The sequence below is a fragment of the Sceloporus occidentalis genome, unplaced genomic scaffold (genome assembly GCF_023333645.1).
Source record: "Sceloporus occidentalis isolate IW3139 unplaced genomic scaffold, rSceOcc1.0.p SCAF_3, whole genome shotgun sequence".
NCBI lineage: Eukaryota > Metazoa > Chordata > Lepidosauria > Squamata > Phrynosomatidae > Sceloporus > Sceloporus occidentalis.
This window is the reverse complement of record NW_028316983.1, coordinates 188,009,303-188,029,161: the sequence shown is the minus strand read 5'-3', so window position 1 is coordinate 188,029,161 and position 19,859 is coordinate 188,009,303. Positions and strand designations below refer to the sequence as shown.

Here is a 19,859-nt window from a genome sequence, read left to right as displayed (position 1 = left end):
TAATAAGTCTTTTTTAAATCTTTCTGTCAGTTGTTGGTAGAGAAACCAATGCTTTTGAATGTCCATATTCTTAATGTCCTCTAATTTTTTAAACTTATAATTATTCAAGTTGTCTTTTGAGAGTAGATCTTCATACCTCAGCCAACTGGAGATTTGGGTTCTATTATAAAAAGCCTCGTGGGGTGAAACCCATCCTGGTGTTTTCACATAAAAAAGATGTTTTACTTTGAGCCACACTGTTAGAATTGCTTTTCGCACAAAATGATGTTCAAACTCTCTGTTAACTTTGTGTTTGTCATACCATAAATAGGCATGCCAACCATAACGGTTATTGAAGCCTTCTATGGCGAGCAGTTTTTCATCTGTCAAGTTTACCCAGTCCCTTACCCAAGTGAGACAATTTGCTTCGAAATATAATTGTAAGTCTGGCAGGTCAAATCCTCCGTTCATATTGAGATCTATTAATGTTTTCCACTTGACACGGGGTTTTTTCCCTGCCCACACAAATTTCCTTATTTCCTTGTTCCATTCTTCTAGTTTTTTCAAATTGGCGATTATTGGAATATTAGTGAACAAATAGTTAAACTTGGGTAGGACAGTCATTTTGATGGCAGCGATTCTACCAGAGAAGGAGAGGTTTAATTTAGACCATTTCTGAAGATCTTGCCTTATTTTTTTCCAAATATGGTTGTAGTTATTTTCAAATAGATCAATGTTCCTATTTGATATCCAGATACCTAAGTACTTCGTTTTTTTTACCACCTTGCAGTTTGTAATGGTCTGTAATTCCTTCTCCTCTTTAGGTGATAGGTTTTTTGTTATTATTACAGATTTTTGCACATTTATTTTAAGTCCGGAAACTAATCCGAAGTTCTCAATAACCTCTATTACTTTATGTGCACACGAATTTGGGTTTTCTAAGAATACCACTAGGTCATCTGCGTACGCTTTTAGTTTGAACTCAAATTTCTTAATTTTCACACCTGAGATCTCCGGATCTTTCCTAATTCTATTATTTAAATCTTCCATTACAATAATAAACAATAGAGGCGATAGCGGACATCCCTGTCTTGTTCCTCTTTGAATGCTAAATTGTTGAGTTCTCTCACCATTTACTATTAGTCTTGCTGTTTGATTGGTATATACACTCGTCCCCCGGGTTACGAAATTAATTCGTTCCGGCGCCATTTTCGTAACCCGGGGGACTTTCGTTAGCCGAATCCCCATAGGCGCTAATGGGGAAAAGCCGCGGCTCCGCCGCGGCTCCATTTAAAACAGCGCCGGCTTTTTTTCGCAAGCCGGGGAAACCTTCGTAACCCGGAAATAATTAATTAATTTTTTTTTTTTCGTATCCCGGGATTTTCGTATCGCGGCGCGTTCGTATCCCGGGGTACCAGTGTATGCTTTTTATCCAACTGAAGTATCTCTCTCCCACTCCAAGATTTTGTAGAGTTCTTAACATATAATCCCAATTTAAGCTATCAAAAGCTTTGTATGCGTCAATGAAAAACAGTCCGAGTTTCCTTTGAATGTTCTTTTCAAAAAATTCGATTAAATTTAACACGGTTCTGATATTTTGCTTTAAATGTCTTGTGGGTCTATTTGGTTTACTAACTCTTTTTTCAGCTGCTCTGCCAGGATGTATGCATAGATTTTGTAGTCTATGTTAAGCAGAGAGATTGGTCTGTAATTCTCTACAGAAGTATTATCTTTGTCTTCTTTTGGAATAAGCGTTATGTCATTTACCGTCCAGGAGTCAGGGATGCCTTCCGTCTCAATCTTATTCAGCATATTCCTTAAAGGTGTTATTAATACATCTACTAATTTTTTATAATAAATTGCAGTAAACCCATCCGGACCTGGTGATTTATTTAATTTCAGATTTCTTATTGCTTTTCTTATCTCTTCTTCTGTGAATTCTTCATTTAATCTATCCTGTGCTTGTTTTGGTATTTCTTTCCATTTTTGTATGTTAATGTTTTCTCTTATAAGATTTTCCCTTCCTTCTGGAGTTGGAGTTTTCCCGTATAGATTTGCGTAAAAACGTACAAATTCTTGTTTTATATCTTCTTGTGTTGTTATAACTTCCTTATTCACACGTATCTTTTCTATATGGTTTCTTTTCCGATTTTGCTTCAACTTCTGCGCCAGCCATTTTCCGTTTTTGTTCGCGTTTTCAAACCTTTTTTTCTAGCTATTTTCATATTTTTCCCCACTTCTCTTGTTAGATCAGTTTTCAATTGTTTCCATAGAACTTCCAATTGTGTCAATATTTTCTTTGAGGTTGGGTTTTGCACTAGTTCTTGTTCCTTTTGCTGTATTTTCTCCTCTATTTTTAGTTGTTTTTCATTCCTTAATTTTTTCAAATATGCTCCACGTTTTATTAAGAGACCCCGTACAAAAGCTTTGGAAGTGTCCCATATAACTTTATTTTTTGTTTCCAAATTATAGTTATCTTGAAAAAACAGTTTTATTTGAGCCTTTAACTCCTCTAGGAAAATATCATCTGTTAAGATGTTATCATTTAATCTCCAGTTATATTCATTTCTTTTTGTTTTTAATTCTAGTAATATCGGTTTATGATCTGATTCTATTTTCGGGAGTATGCTCATGTTGTCCAACATTTTCTCTAAATTATTAGTGATTAGAAACATATCGATACGGGATGCAGAGTCATATTGTTCCGAGAAGAATGTATATCCTGGTGCTTGATCATATAGTTTAGTCCACACCTCTTCAAAATCAAATTGTTCATATAAACTGAAAAAAGAGCTCGGAAGTTTCCCTTGGTTTTTTTTTATTTTCCTGTGAGATTTGCTATCTCGAGTTGGTTTAATTACGCCGTTCCAGTCTCCTGCCATCAAGACATTGGTGGTTTGTTGTTCAACTATTTTCTTTTTTAGTTTTTTATAGAATGCCGTTTGATTAATTGTAGGAGAATATACACCAATTACCAAGATTTCCTTCTCTTGTATTTTGATTTTAACCCCAACATAATGACCTTCCGGATCTTTGAAACATTCTTTGGCCGGAATTTTATTTTGAACATAAAGGGAGACTCCACCTTTTTTCTTCTCATTATTTGAACTAAACAGTTGTCCTAATTTCCAATTTCTTAGGTATTTCGCGTCCTTCTGTTTTATTTTAGTTTCCTGCAAACATAATATATCAAAACGTTTTTTCTCTAAATAATGAAATATACGTCTTCTTTTATGAATGGCATTTAAGCCTTTAATGTTCCAAGAACAGATTTTAATAGACATTATTAGATGAATTCAACCGTTTACCCTGCAGTAGCAAAGATAAAATAAAATTTATTAGAGACAAATACCCCCGCTAAAAGAATGTATTAACTCAATCCTAATCCCGTATTGTCCCCTATATCTGAACTATTCTCCAATTCTATCTCTGTCTTTTTCAAAGCCTCTTCCCTTTGTCTATTTAACTTGTCCTCTTCTTCTTTGCTTAAGCCGGCTTCTTTTTGCCTCGCTTGGGATCTTGTTTCTATATTCATTTTGGAGATTCCTCAAGGCTTTGCCATCGCACCCAGGGTTGTTTGACTTCATCAGCATCCTCTCCTTGAGACTGTACAGAGATTTAATTGTTAACAGCATGCAGATGATGTGCAGAGTTTTCTCTCCTTTATCTTCCAATTCCAAGATAGAACTGCTTCTGTTCAGTAGCATTGCTGATCAGTTTGGGATTACTACCTGTGCTAGGTGGAATGGAACTCCTTATTAAGGACAATATCTTGTAGTTAAGGACTGCTTCTGGATGATGCTTTGCTCTTGGAGGCCTAGGCAGTGGCTGTGATTTGGCATGCATTTGCTCAGCTTCAGCTTGTGCTCTAGGCAAGCACATTTTTGGATTGCGCAATCTAATCATTTTTGTTCATGCCCTAGTCACACCCAAACTGGATTATTGAAATGCACTATACATGAATGTATTCTTCAAGAGTTCTTATAAACTCTTAGCAAGTGTGCTACCTCAGATTTTGGTCTTCAGTTCCCAGAGCAGATCACACCAGTTCAAAGTGATACCAGTTACTTGTAAAGTTGTCATTGGCTTGGAAGCACATTATCAGTAGAGCCACCTTTTGCTACATGAACTTGTATACCCAATGCATTCAGCATCTTGGGTATTACTGTTTTGCCATGTTTGGAGGTGGACTTGGTGGGGCCTTTATAGTCGTTTTTCTCAGATGCCTTAAACTGAGTCAGGCTGCTGGTCCATCAGACCAGTATGGATTCCATTTGGCAGTGGCTTTGCAGTGTTTCCCATCCCTGTTTGGAGATGTTGTGAGCCAAATCTGGGGCTTTTTGAACACAAGATAAGTTGTCCCTTCTCTCTTATGCAGGCAGCAAATTCTTTTTTCTTTCAGTTTTTCTTACTTTAAAGCTGTTTTAACCTTGTGCTATGGAGATTTTTATATGAACCAAATTTTATGCCTTTCTTATGCTGGTGTTTTAATTATTGCATTTGGTGCATTGTGTTTAATATTTTTGACATTTTTATTGGGTTGAGTCCAGACCTCCCTTCCACCAGCAAGAACATCCCTTGAGTCTTCTCGCAGTGGATGTTTTTGCAGTTATGAAGAAAGTAGCAGAAAAAGAGGAAGTGACTTTTGATAACTTCCCTATCCTGCTGTAGCCCATTGCTTACCAAGGCTCTGCTCTAAGGTGAATGGGAATCCTTTGGGATAGTGTGGGATGTGGTGCTGGTGGGGATGGGAAATTAATTCTCACCCTCTTCTGCCAATGGGATCCTACATCTTGTAGACTGCCTACAAGTCATGTCTACAAGATGTGGGATCCCACTAGTAGAAGAAGGTGAGAATTAATTTCCCATCCTACTTGCCTGTCTATAGAAGGAATCTTCCAGTTTGCTAAAGTGATTTTTTTTTTTTGACAAATCTTTGTGCTAGATCAGTGATAGCGAACCTTTTTAGGTTCGTGTGCCAGGGGGCGGGGCTTCTGCCCCCTGGGATGGGGCTATGTGCTGGGGCGGGGCTTCTGGCCCAAGGGTGTGGCTTCCACCCTCCATGGGCGGAGCTTCCACCCTCTGGGTGGGGCTCTTCCCCTGCCTTTTTCCCGGCCCCCAGCTGTCTCTCAGAGACAGCTGGAAGTCAGCAAAGCCCCGTGAGGGGGAGGAGCCATGGGCAGGGCCCCAGTCCTCCTCTTCCTGGACCTTTCTTCGCCCCAAAGGGCTCTCTAAAGCCCTTTGGGGGTGAGGAAAGGAGAAAGGGGAAGAATAGGAATGGCAGGGCCCCTGCCTCCCTCCCCACAGACCTTTCCCTGCCCTCTAGGTGCCCCGTTTGGGGCACTTGGAGGGCAGGGAAAGGTAAGTGGGGGAGGAAGGAGGGAGATGGCCCTCCCCATGGAGCTTTCCCTGCTTCCAGCTGTCTGGCAGGCAAAGCTCCCTGAGGAGGAGGCACTGGTGCGCGCCGGTCGCTCCTCCTCTCCCCGCCCTTTTCCCGGCCTCTAGCTTTCTTGAAGAGGCAGCTGGGGGCTGGGAAAAGGCTGTGAGGAGAAGCCAGAGGCGCGCTCCTCTGGCTCCTTCTCCGGAGTGCCCTTTTCTGGCTTCCAGCTGTCTCTGAGAGACAGCTGGGGCCAGGAAAAGGCAGGGAGGGGGAGGAACGGGCACGCGCATGCCTCTTCCGCCTTCTCCCTCGCCCCGTGCCCAAGGAAATGGCCCAAAGTGCCACTTCCGGTACGCGTGCAGTGGGTTCGCCATCACTGTGCTAGATACTTTTTATTGTTTGTATTTAATTTAAGAGCTAAAATTATCTTCCCCGTCACTTCCCAAGACCCATGGCAACCCTGCTGATGAGACATTTCCAAGACCCCCTGTCCCTTCTTTAACTATTTCAATTTCCTCATTGTCTAGATTGAATGTGTGTATTTCTTCTGTGGTCATTATTTTTGTTTTCTTTATGTTCAGCGTCAGACCTGCCTTTGCAATTTCATCTTTGACCTTCCTTATTAACTGTTCCAATTCCTCAGTGTCTTCTGCTAATATTATGGTATCATCTGCATATCTTAGATTGTTATTGTTTCTCCCTCCTATCTTCACTCCTCCTTTTTATGATTCTAATTCTGAATCAGTGAGAGCTACGTAAATGTTGAATTAGGCTGTATCTACACTGCAGAAGTAATCCAGTTTGACTCCACTTTAAGTGCCATGGCTCAGTGCTATGGAATTCTGGTAACTAGTTTTGGGAGACATGGTGCCACAACAAACTACAATTCTTCTTCGTGGTCTCTGCGAATCACACAAATGGGTTATTTCTGCGCATGCGCAGCAAACTCGGAAAGTTCTAGAATCTCTGGGCAGAAAGTCATGTAACTTTCTGCAGTCTCTTTGCAACTTTTTGGCGGTAGCCCGCCCATCCCGTATATAAGGCCCCTGGTGGCCCGCTCCTCTTCAGTTCCTTCATTCCGCCGCGTTAGCAGCTCGAGGAACTTTGCTATTATTGCTATTGGATTGAATCTCTGGCTATTGACTCGGACTTTGCTCTTGACCATCCTTTCGGACTCCCTTGATTCTTCCTACACCGCGGACTTGACCTTGGACTGGTAAACGACCTACGACTTGCTCCGGAGGACCACTTCATGGCCTCCTTTAAACGGTGCACTAATTGCGGGGTAAAAATCCCCATCTCGGACGGCCACGACAAGTGCGTCCTCTGCCTTGGTGAAGCCCATATTCCAGGCACCTGCACTTATTGCAGAGCCATGACTTCCCAAGCTTTGAAAAACCGGGACCAGAAACTCAAAGCGTCCCTCTATGACAAGGTTTTTCAAGCGGGAGCCTCTGGAGAGCCTGCCCAGTCGTCCTCCACCTCTGCTTTGGCCCATTTGGAGAAGCCGGACAAGGCCTCCAAAAGGAAGCATGGAGACAAGCAAAAGCCCTCTAAGTCCTCCAAGTCAGACCAGGACTCGAGGCGCACCAAATTGGCTTCCCCGCCACCTAAGACCCAACGGAAAGGGCCCCCGAGCACAATCTCGGTGCCTCCCCCCGTTTCAAGGCCCTCTGCGACACCTATCCCAGAGGTAGTCTCGGGCTCTATCCCTCCGCTGCTGGAACCAAGGATTCTGGTCTCGTCTCACCTGTCCGTCCCGGACAAGGATCTCCAGATCGTGGACTGAGACCAGAGCTCCGAGTCCGAGGGCGAAATCCCGGACTCTGATGCCCCGCTCTCGCCTCAGAGACGCAGATGCCCTTCTCCGTCTCCATCCCGACCTTCACCTCAGAGGCGCAGACAGGCTTCCCCGTCTCCAACCCGGTACAGACACCGCCAAGCGCCTCCTCAACCTAGGGATAGAGCCACCCTCGGCGCTGAAGCTGATGAAGCGCTATCTGGTGACTCCACTCAGCGCTACTATCCCGAAGAGCCCGTGCAGCGCTACCATCCTGATGAGCGCTACCATCCCGATGACTCTGCTCAGCGCTACCATCCCGACCGTGACCACATCCAACCCGATCGGGCCCTTTTTGACACCTATCCCAATCTCATTTACGACCACCACACAGGTCAATACTTGCTCCCGGTTGATCCGGGTCATCTACGGCTCAATCTACCAGGCCCAACAAGAGTGAGACCCCATTCTCCTCAACCAACTTCCTTCTCCAAGGTCGACGAAACGGGCAGGATGCATCACACCAGCAGAGATCCATCTCCCTTGAGTCGGGGTGCAAGCAGATCCCCCTCAGGGTCACGCTCCCGTTCTCGTTCTCTCTCTCCACCAGTTGACATTGAACAGCCGTTATCCTTTGGGCTTCCTGACGCACCATCGCCCTCTGACAACGTCATATCTTTTTCGGATAGGGTCATCCGTATGGCTGATGCCCTCAAATTGGAGGTCTCCCACTCTGAGGAGGATGCCCTCGACCCTGTAGAGCGTCGGATCCACGGCTCAGCCCCAGCTCCTCCTTCCCTGGCCTTCCTGCCTTCGCTCGAGAAGATTGCCAAGAGGTCGTGGGAGACCCCTGCCACCATCTCATCTACCTCCAGGAAGATCGAGAATTTTACAGGGTCACGCCATCGGGGCCGTCTTGGCTTTTCAACCATCCAAAGCCAAACTCTGCAATTGTGGAGGGATCACAGACCTCGTTTGCTGCCCGCCCGTCCTCCTCCCCTGTGGATAAGGAGAGTAGGAAGATTGACGGCCTAGCCAAGAAGTTTTACGCGTCAGCGGCGTTGGACATCAAGATTGCCAACTATGCTGCCTGCATGGGCGCTTACGTCCAACTCTTGATGGAGAAAATGGATCCTGTCATCAACAAGTTGCCAGACGACAAGAGGAGAATCATGGCGGCGCTTCGTAACGAAGTTCATCTTGTTGGGGGACAACAGATAATTTCCGCCAGGCACTCCACAGACTGTGCCTCCAAGATCCTGTCGGGCTCGGTGGCCCTCCGCCGTTATGCTTGGCTCCGCTCATCAGACTTGACTCCCCAAGCCAAGTCCGTGATTGAAGACATGCCCTTCGACAACTCGGGCCTCTTCAACAAGGAAACTGACAAACGGTTCAGTTTCCGTTACAGGATGAAAACGGCCGCCAGGAAGCACGGGATGTCGACCTCAACAACTAGAACACCCCGGCACAGATACGGTGGCCAACGCTCTTGGTACCAACAGAACCAACAACGTTTCCAACAAAAAGACCGCCAGTTCCAGCCCCAAGACAAGCCCTCTCACGGCAGACCTTCTCAATCCCCATCAGCCCACCAGGACCGGCGACTTCCATCCCAGCCGAGATTCCAGCAGGGATACAAGAAAAAAGATGCAAGAGGCAAAAAAAGGTTTTGAAGCTCCCTTGCGCACTTCGTCACTCCATCCTCAGATAAATTAGGGCCCTTCTTCGACACCTGGGCCTCTATCACCACAGACTCTTGGGTCTTAGACATCGTTCGACGGGGTTATGCCCTTGAGTTCACGGAGCTCCCAACTACCGGAGCTATTAATTCCACCATCCCCTCGGACACCCTTCTCGACGAAGTGCGCTCTCTCTTACAAAAGGGCGCTATCGAACCCGTAGACCCCTCTCGGGCCCGATACTGCTTCTTCTCCAGATACTTTACCGTCCCGAAAAAGACTGACGGGCTCAGACCAATTCTGGACTTACGTCAGTTGAACTCTTTCATTTCTTACAGACGTTTCAGGATGATAACCCTTGCTTCTATTTTACCACTCTTACAGAGAGATGCTTGGTTTGCCACACTGGACCTGAAGGACGCTTACTTCCACATCGCGATACGAGAACAGCATCGCAGATTCCTCACGTTTGCCATAGGCGCGGACATCTTTCAATACAAGGTCCTACCATTCGGCCTTTCGTCAGCGCCAAGAGTCTTCACAAAGTGTATGGCTCCAGTCGTTGCCTATCTCAGACAAAAAGGAATTACGGTCTTTCCTTACTTGGACGACTGGCTGTTCACCGAGTCATCCAAGGACACCCTATCGCAACAGATACAGTTTGCTCGGACACTTCTGGACTCTCTCAGCCTCCAAGTAAACTTGGAAAAGTCAAGCCTCACGCCTTCCAAACGGATCGACTTCATAGGAACGATCCTGGACTCACGAACCTCCAGGGCATACCTGCCCCAGCCCAGGTTCCTGGCTCTATGCACGGCCATCCGGGCCTGCCTCGGCAGACGCCGTCTCAAGGCTCGGATCGTTCAAGTGGCCATGGGTCACTTAGCTTCCACAACCTTTGTCACCCTATGGGCAAGACTCCGACTCAGACCTCTACAGTCCTGGTTCTTCTCCGTATTCGATCCCATCAGGGACCCTCCAAACAAGATGTTCACCATCCCAAGGAAGGTGCAGGGCTCGTTACATTGGTGGCTCCAGCCCGACAACGTTTGCAATGGCATGCCTTTTGTGTCCCCACAGCCAGACATCACGCTGACGACAGACGCATCGCTTCGAGGCTGGGGTGCCCATGTTTCAGGCCTAACCATCAAAGACAAGTGGACGCAATCAGAGATCAGCCTCCACATCAACGCATTAGAGATGCTGGCAGTCCAAAAAGCGCTCAGAGCATTCCAAACGCTCCTCTGCAACAAGGTTGTCCTCCTGCTCACCGACAACACCACCACGATGTACTACCTCAACAAGCAAGGTGGCACAAAGTCGACGACACTGCTAGACATTACTCTCTCCATCTGGGACTGGTGCATAACGCACGGCGTCCTGCTACAGTGCATCCACCTTCCCGGAGACCAGAACGACCTGGCAGACAGGCTAAACAGATCCCCATCCACATGTCACGAATGGATGCTCCACCCAGAGGTGGCCGCTTCCTTGTTTTGCCGTTGGGGCATACCCGCAGTGGATCTCTTCGCATCACCACGGAACACACAAGTTCCAGCGTTTTGCCCTCGGACCCGAGGCTCGGGTTCGTTGGGGGACGCCTTCCAGTTCAGATGGACTCACTGATTGGCCTACGCCTTTCCCCCCTTTCCTCTCATCACGAGGGTCGTGGCCAAGATGATGTCAGATGGGACCGACGCGATTCTGGTCACTCCGTGGTGGCCCAGGCAACCATGGTTCGCCCCGCTTTTGCAACTCTCCAACAGAGACTTTCTCCGACTCGATCCCCGGCCCGACCTCCTCTCGATGCACGACGGACGGATCCTCCATCCCGACGTGATGTCCCTTCCATTGGCAGCATGGAGGATTCGGTGCTGACGTCTTTACCGACGAATATACAAGAGGTCCTGCGGGCGGCTCGGAGGCCCTCCACGCAGAGGTCCTACCGTTATAAGTGGGACAAGTTCAGGACCTTCCTGGGGGAAAAAGATGTCCTTCCTACACAGGTATCCATTCCAATTGTTTTGGAATTCCTTATGTCTCTTGCAGACGCTGGGCTTTCTTTAAGTTCAATTAAAGGCTATTTGGCAGCCATTTCCTCCCATTATCTGTTTGATGATAAAACATCCCTGTTTAGCAACCCCCTTGTAAAAAGGTTTTTGAAAGGGTTTAACAATCTCCATCCCCCTTGCTCTAGCCCTGTTCTGGCCTGGAGCCTAGATCTTGTGTTATCTTGGCTATCAGTCAAACCCTTTGAGCCTATTGCGACTATTGACTTGAGACTACTAACTTGGAAAACTGCATTCCTAGTCGCCTTGACATCTGCCCGCCGGGCTGGTGAACTTTGTGCCTTGCGGGCGGATCAGCCTTATCTCCGATTCCACAGGGATAAGGTAGTTCTCCGTACCGACATCTCCTTTTTACCTAAAGTGGTGTCGGCCTTCCACATCAACCAGGACATTGTGCTGCCAACACTTGCACCGAACCCGTCCTCTGATGAAGAACATCGGATCCATGCCTTGGATGTTAGAAGGGCTCTTGCCTTTTACTTGGACAGGACCTCTGGCTCAAGAGCCTCTAACCGACTCTTTGTTTGTTACTCTGAGGCTAAAAAAGGGATGCCCGTTTCCCCTCAGAGGTTTTCTAAGTGGGTAGTGAGTGCCATTCACCTGTGCTATGAGCTGGCGGGTAGACCCTGTCCCGAACGGGTTCGGGCTCATGCGACTCGGGCGGTAGCGACATCCTCTGCCTTTTTGATGGGGATCCCTCTGGAGGATGTCTGCAGGGCTGCAGTCTGGTCCCAACCTCTGACATTTGTGAAACATTACAGGTTGGATGCCAGGGCCAGGCAGGACGCAGCCTTTGGGAGGGCAGTGTTACTTTCTGGTTTGCACTAACCTTGCTCAGGTTTTTTCACTGTTCACTCTATCTCATGTGTTAATAAAGTTGTATACTCTAATTCAGACACTCCCTCCTCCTTGACTTAAGCTTGCTAGTCTACCCATTTGTGTGATTCGCAGAGACCACGAAGAAGAAGGACAGGTTGCTCACCTGTAACTGTGTTTCTTCGAGTGGTCATCTGCGAATTCACACAAACCCGCCCATCCATCCCCTCAGTGTCTGCTCAATTGACTACACTTGTTGCCGCGCTGTTTAGCAGCTCATTAGGAACTGAAGAGGAGCGGGCCACCAGGGGCCTTATATACGGGATGGGCGGGGCTACCGCCAAAAAGTTGCAAAGAGACTGCAGAAAGTTACATGACTTTCTGCCCAGAGATTCTAGAAGTTTCCGAGTTTGCTGCGCATGCGCAGAAATAACCCATTTGTGTGAATTCGCAGATGACCACTCGAAGAAACACAGTTACAGGTGAGCAACCTGTCCTTCCCATGATTCCATAGCATTGAGCCACAGATTATTTCTGCAGTGCAGATGCAGCCTTAACCAGGTTCCCATTGATTCAGTGGGTCTACTCTAGTTGGGACCAGCAGTTGGATTTAGGCCAGTTTCAAGTTGAAGGCTTTCATGGCCAGCATCCATTGTTTTTCGTGCATTTTTTTGGGCTATGTGGCCCTGTTCTGGAAGAATTTATTCCTGATTTTTTTGCCTGCATCTGTGGCTGGCATCTTCAGAGAATGGTGGCATCGAGGTGTGTGGGGTGTATATATACTGTATGACCCTTGGTTGAGAGGAAGAGATTTACATGTTAATCTGTGTGTTGGTCTGTTAGTGAATGACAAGGCCTCGGGGTGGGAGGATATACGAGGAGGATTTGTGTCTATTTAATGGATCACTAATTAAATAGATACAAATCCTCCTCAAATACCCTCCCACTTTGGGGCCTGGCCATTCACCAACAGACCAACACATAGATTAACATGTAAATCTCTTCCTCTCAATGAAGGGTCTTACAGGATCTATACCCCACACACTTCCATGCCATCATTTTCTGAAGATGCCAGCCACAGATGCAGGTGAAATGTCAGGAATAAATTCTTCCAGAACATAGCTGTATAGCCTGAAAAACCCACAAAAACTATTAGGCCAATTTCTTTAAAATAAAATGAAAAATATACAATGCTAAAAGCAATAACAAAACTTGTTTCTCTTGGATCAGTGTTGAGGAATTCTAGTTGCCAGTCTCTTTTGTTCACTTAGCCCCTCCCCTTGTGTGCTAGTTTGCTTTTAGTGTCTCTGAATGCAAGTTTTCCTTTTTGAATTGTAACATGTAAAAAGGTTTCCACATTATTCCTGCCAGAAGAACATTAATTGCTCTTAGATTCTTAGAATACCTGTGATAAAAGGTTCCTTTCCAGTCTATGGTTTTGATATGCAAATGATAATAGGAGTGTCCTGATCACTTACAGTTAAAGCATGAAAAGCATTCTTCCTCACTTCCTGGGATGTTTACCCTAGTTCTGATACAAGATATAGTCCTTTTATAGTGCTTTTTACATTCTCCTTAAAATTCCTCCCTGGCCTTTTTATTAATCAACTATGTGTCTCTTGTGTGATGAGAGCCAGTGTGGTATAGTGGTTTGAGCATTAGATTATAACTCTGGAGACCAGAGTTCAAATCCTGGCTTGGCCATGTAAACCCACTGGGTGACATTGGGCAAGTCACACACTTTCATGCTCAGAGGATGGCAATGGCAAACCCATTTTGAAGAAACTTGCCAAGAAAACCCCATGATAGGTTTGCCTCAGGATCATCATGAGTCAGAAATTCATTGAAAGCACACAACAACAACAGTAGTATGACATCTCTTTCTTATTTTAATTTTAGGAGATACTCCTTTTTATGCAGATTCATTGGTTGGAACATATAGTAAAATTATGAACCATAAGAATTCTCTTAGCTTCCCTGACGATAATGATATTTCTAAAGATGCAAAAAATCTTATTTGTGGATTCTTAACTGACAGGTAAAATATTTTAATTTTGTTTTGTTGTGCTAAAGCCAATAGCTATATTGTGGCAACTGTTGGCTTCCATATAAATGGGGCAGCGAATCTGCAGTAGAAATATCCATGGTGCTGAACCTACTTTGTAAATAATGCCCAGCATCTTGGATAACTATTTCAAAGTTTGAATCAACATCTAGAGTGGATTCACTGTCCCCTTGATATGGCAGCCACTGCCTACTATGTGTATGATAATTTGTGTAATAGAAAATGGGAACATGGTATAAAAAGAACTTGCAAAGTAACTGAAAATATTGATAACATTCAGGGGCAGCTGTGCTGGCCATGTAGCAAAGTACAGTAACGTACAAAATTCACAAAACAGTAATACCTTTATTTTGACAACCAAAATGCACAAAAAGGTGTTAAAAATCATACAGGAGGGAAAAAATATTGGCGGAAGTATAATACAGTCTTTTGAATACCATAAATAGAAGGTTGATATGTTCATCTTTTAAAAATGGTGAAGTTATCCCATCTTTAAAAAAACTTCTGGAAAGGGTAGTGTTATTGAAACTTGGTTCCAAACATGCCTCTTCTGCTCACAGAATGGCTGTTTCTGACTTAGGAAAGGGTGTCACACAAGAAAAGTTAATTGGAATTGAGAACCATTCTTATGGTTGTGCAAAATCATTCACTATTTTTTCTCTCTGTTCCATACCTTGGAAAAATTTATTGTTTGAATTCCTTGTGTAAGTTGGATTTTACTTTCTGATACCTAGAGCTAATTGGTGTTCCCCATTTTTTTAATTTTTTAAAATGGCGTATTTCCCAATTTAATGATGGTTTGCACTAAAAATTCTCTTTCTTGCTATTTTTCCAACTCATGATTAGTCTTTCCTATTTTCCATTCTTTTTTTAAAGAAAGCAATTGAATTGCTGTTGAATACATTTATTGCCTGGATTTGCATTTTATGTATAATTTGGTTTCCAGAGTTCTCATATCTTTTTCAAAAATAATTCTTATCTACAGGGAGGTTAGATTGGGCCGAAATGGCATGGAAGAAATCAAGCGACACCCATTTTTCAAAAACGACCAGTGGTCTTGGGAAAATCTTAGAGACAGTAAGTATCTCTTTGTAGAGGCAGCACTGTGTAATCTTTTTCCTGTTTTGAATGTTAAATATTTACTTCCAAAGTGTTTTGTGCATCTGACAAGCTTTTTTTTTCTGTATGTCACAAGGAAATGGTTATCTTCACAGTGAAAACCAGAAAAATAAAAACAGTGCTGCATAGTGCACTGACTAAGATTCAAAGATCCTGTTCAATACTTACTTTCTCTCATTCATTATGAGCAGTGGTGGCCAACTGCAAGGGGGAAAGGGCCCAATTCCCCAGGCCCCTTCATGACCCCCACATCAAGCCCAAATACCTCTGTTTTCCTCCCTAGTCCCTCTCAAAATGGTGACTGAAAATAACGTTCTATGGCCTCAAAAACAGCTTTGGGAGCCACCCCTTTGCTTGATAGTTAACAACTGTGGAAAGATGGAATCGGACTACATGGATCCTGAGAGAGCTGCACTATTTGCCTATTTGGATCTCAGCCCAGTGCCAGGTGCAGTTTCATCTTTTAAATTTCTAACAGCCTGCAGCCAAATGCTTAATGGGTGTCTTTCCTGTGTGCCTGCCTCTTAACATATACAGGTGGGATTTGGTCTCTTTTATCCCTTATGTGATGATGAACTAGAATGTATTCACTGTTATGGAGATGTTTCTTTTGTGGAACATCCTAAAACATAGCTGGCGCCAACTTATTTATTTATTTCATTTGTATGCCACCTTTGTCTCAAAAGGGACCCAAGCTGGTTCACAGACAAAAACATTTTTTAAAAAAATTACAACAAAGTTTAAAACAGCTAAAATAATTTAAAACAGTATAAAATTACATTAAAATATACAAAAGTGAAAAGTGTGACTAAAAAAAAGTTACTGATACTGATACCAGTTACCCTGGCATGATTTTATATCAAACACCTACTTAAATAAAAACTTGGCTTGCTGACGAAAGGCAAGCAGGGAGGAGTCAGCCTAGCCTCCTGTGGAAGGGCAGTCTAGCTTGATAATATTTACAAGTTAAAACCACTCTGTTCAGCTAGGCATTTTAATCAGTCAGTTTGTCATTATATATAATTTTTCCAATCCACACTGCAGAAAGAATCCAGTTTGACACTGCATTAAACTGCCCTGGCTCAATGCAAGAGGATCCTGGGAATTATAGTTCATTGTGGCACTATAGCTCTCTAACAGAGAAGGCTAAATGTCTCACAAAATTATAATCCCTAGAATTCCCCAACATCGAGCCATCACAGTTAAAGCGGTGTCAAACTGGATTATTGCTGCAGTGTGAATTGGATCGATGTTTGGTTTTTGTTGTATTTTATTATCATACTAGCTATATCCGGCCACATGTTGCTGTGGCTCATTCTGGTTAAATGGAAAAGAAAGAAAAGAGAAAGTGCACGTTTCCGAAATATTTAAATTCACAATGCTTGAGGGTATACAATATTTTTTGTTGTTCCATTGTCTGTGTAGATATAGAGATTGTCTGGTTTGCCGAATCTACTACATGCAACATACAATTGTCCATGTGAGAAGTAATCCGTGTCTAGATCTAAATCGCACAATTCTAAAGATTAGCTCTGAGCTTTGTTGATGGTGTTTTCAAACGCCAATCGAATATTTAGTATAGCATGTGTTGCTGTTAGGTCCAACAAATGGTGCTGTTTTTTAAAAAACATATTTCTACCTGTCACAGGTGTGACATCTATATAGTAGGTATATGTATATAGAAATGTGCGTGTATTCGAATGGAATGTTGTGTCAAAATTTCAAAGCAACCGGTGAAGAACTTTCGGAGATTTTACATTTTTATTTATATAGAAAGAAAAGATAGATAGATTGCTATTCTTTTCTGAACCACTCTGGTATATTTTGATGAGTGGCGGTTTAGGAATCTTTCAATAATGTGGTTACATGTCAGGATGTATATTAAGTGCTGGAAAACTGGGAGTTTCTTCCAAGCATAGAAGTGAGTAGTTATGACACTGATGATGAGCAAGCACAAAAATTTTTGATTATTGTGAAAATACAGCAGGAGTTCGTTATACCTTTGTTAAACTGAGATCTTTTCAGTGACCAGCCTACATAATATTTTGATGGTCAGTTTTCTTTGGTAACTGAAGAGTATCTATGTTGCTTGAGCATCCAGAATAGTGTAGTAGTTTGAGCATTGAGTACCTGCTCAGCATGGAAATGCACTGGATTACGTGCAAGTCACACTCACTGTGTCTCACCTTGAATCTTCTTGTGTGTGATCTTTCAAGTATCTATTTGTTCTTCCATAGCCTTGCTTGTTACAAATACAGCATTTGTAATATACATATCTTAGTCAGTAACTTTTTTTCCTTTTATTGGTAGCCGTAGCACCTGTTGTGCCTGATTTAAGTAGCGATATTGACACTAGTAACTTTGATGATTTGGAAGAAGACAAAGGAGAAGAAGAAACATTTCCTATACCAAAAGCATTTGTTGGCAACCAACTACCTTTTGTAGGATTTACTTACTACAGTAACCATCAGTAAGTACTACATATGTACTGATAAAAATACTGGTTTGTTTGGAAGAGGGTAAGGATAAATCGAATAAGACTTAAATAGAATGTCTCAAATGTAGCTGTTCTGCTTTACTTTGAGTACTATTATTTCAAGGAACTGGAGTCCATTATCATGATGAAATTCAAAACATAACCATCTACAGTAGAGTCTCGACTATCTGACATAAACGGGCCGACTGATAGTCGGATAACAAAAAATGTTGGATAATCCGAGGCTCATTGTTCCCAATGACGGCGTGCACGCACCCGCACCACCATTGGGGACAAAAATCCCTCGCCTCCCCTCCCTTCCTCCCTCCCAGTTTACCTTAGTCCCGTCTGCGGAGAACATGCCTGTGCTGAGGATGCAGCCTCCACGAAGAGGCCTGGGCTGAGTACCCAGGCCTCCTTTCCCGGGCCTTTCCTCCCCTCAAACGGGCTCCTGAGAGTCCGTTCAGGGGGAGGAAAGCGAAGCCAGGAGGGAGAGGCCTCGGCATGGGCCCAGACCTCTCCTGCCCTGCCTCCCTTCCTTTCCCCTCAAAGGGCTCCGAAGAGACCTTTGTAGGAAAGGAAAGGGAGGCAGGGAAGAAGAGGCTTGGGCACCCGCCCGGTCCTCCCCTTTCCTCCAAAGGTCTCTTCGGAGCCCTTTGAGGGGAAAGGAAGGGAGGCAGGGCAGGAGAGGACTTGGTGACTGCGGAGGAAGGTAAGTAGGGAACAAGGGAGGGAAGGGAGGAAGAATGAGGGAGGGGGGAGGCGAGACAAGGCAAGGCGAGGGACTTTTGTCCCCAATCCGACGTCCCATGCTTCTTCTCACAAAGAAGCATGGGATGTCGGATAATCCGGAGTGTCAGATAACCGAAGGTCAGTTAACTGAGACTCTACTGTATAACTAAAACAGTTTTCATACATTATTTCATATTATAGAAACTCCTGTCCCATGGTGCCCCCCCTTTCAATGGCCTTCCCACAAAAAACAAAGACATGCAAGTAACTACCACTTCTCCTACATGAATTGGGGTATATTCCAGGCTTATGAATTATGCTTTCCCTCCAGTTAACAAGCACAGTTCCATCTAATTTGATTCTAATACAGTATGCCCTTATTATCAGCTGGTTTTTCCAGGACCACTCGTGGATAACAAAATCCATGGGTGCTCAAGTCTCGTTAAATTCAATGACATAGCAAAACGATGTCCTTTATATAAAATGACAAAATCAAGGTTTGATATTTGGAATTCATACTTTTTTTTAATATTTTCAAGCCGTGGATGCTTGAATCCATGAAAAATCCATAGATAAGGAGGCCCTTGGTATCAGTGGGGGATCTGTTCCTGACCCCTACGACACGGATACTAAAACAAACAGCTTCATTTATATACCGCTTCATACTCAACTAACAGTGTCTAAATGGTTTGCAACTGTAAGCTAATTGCCCCCAACAATCTGGGTACTCATTTTAGCGACCTCGGAAGGATGCATGCCTGAGTCAAGCTTGGTCCCTTTCACTGGTATTGAACTCGCAAACTTATGGTTTTGAGTGAGTGGCTGCAGTACAGGCATTTAACTACTGCGCCACCAGGGCTCCTTATCCGCGGATACTTAAGTTCTATTGACTTCAGTGGAGGTGCGTGCACATGGCCTGCAGCCATTAAGGACAGCCACCTGCTGCAGCTGACATACCGACTCCCTCAGGATCCTCTCCAGTCTGCTGGGTCCACAGCACACTCTCATTCCCAGAATGCCATTGTGTGGAGCCGCGGCCCTTAAAATGATGTCAAACCAAGTTATTTCTCCAGTGTGGATGCAGAAAACACAAATCCAGCAGGGAAGGCATGGGTCCTTCTTCCTCCCTTACTGTAGATGTGGAGCTACCCCTGCCGCTGGCACACCAAATCCCTCAGGATCCTCTCCAGGCAGTTGGCAGCACCAGCAAGCTTGGCAGATCCTGGCATGGAGTTCTTGAGCCACTCCAGGCAGCGCTCTCCCCCTTTCCCAGAGGGGGTGCCAGGATCCATCCATGGCAGCTGAGGTGGTTTCTGAGTCCCCTCATGCTCCCACCCCCTTCACCATCACTGGCCAGGAGCACATGCTGAAGGAGGGATGGAGGGGCAGAGACCCTCTTCCTCCTCCATCTCTGCTGTCCTCTGAGCCCGATGGTGATGGTGGCATCCCAGGAAGCTAGGCAGGAGCACTACGTGGCCAAGAAGCTGGCTGGCTGTTCTCCCCATCTTAGGCATGGACGGACATAAGCTAGGGGTTGTCTCTAATGGCGGCGTGGCAGTGTGCACGTGCCATATGTAGATCGGAAACAATTATTCTCCTTTCATTATACTTGAGCTTTGGGTTCTCCATCAAAATTGAGAGACATGAGATTTAAGATAAACAAAAGGAAGTATTTCTGTATATAACATACAGTTAGCATATAAAATTCATTGTCACAGGACATGATGATGACCACTAGTTAAATGATTTAAAAACAGATTCAAT

At 44.5% G+C, this 19,859-nt stretch overlaps 1 protein-coding gene across 3 annotated transcripts in view; it reads left to right on the top strand.

Moving 5' to 3' along the window:
* The window catches only part of ROCK1 (Rho associated coiled-coil containing protein kinase 1), a 112,515-nt gene that overhangs the window by 40,233 nt on the left and 52,423 nt on the right, over nt 1-19,859 (top strand). For all 3 annotated transcript variants that reach the window (XR_016280614.1, XM_089517151.1, XM_089517152.1), the window contains exons 8-10: nt 13,603-13,741; nt 14,754-14,845; nt 17,198-17,357. Coding sequence is in view for 2 of the 3 variants with exons in the window: in XM_089517151.1 (XP_089373277.1) it covers nt 13,603-13,741; nt 14,754-14,845; nt 17,198-17,357 (391 nt within the window). In the remaining variant the exon portion in view is untranslated. The remainder of the gene's footprint in view (nt 1-13,602; nt 13,742-14,753; nt 14,846-17,197; nt 17,358-19,859) is intronic.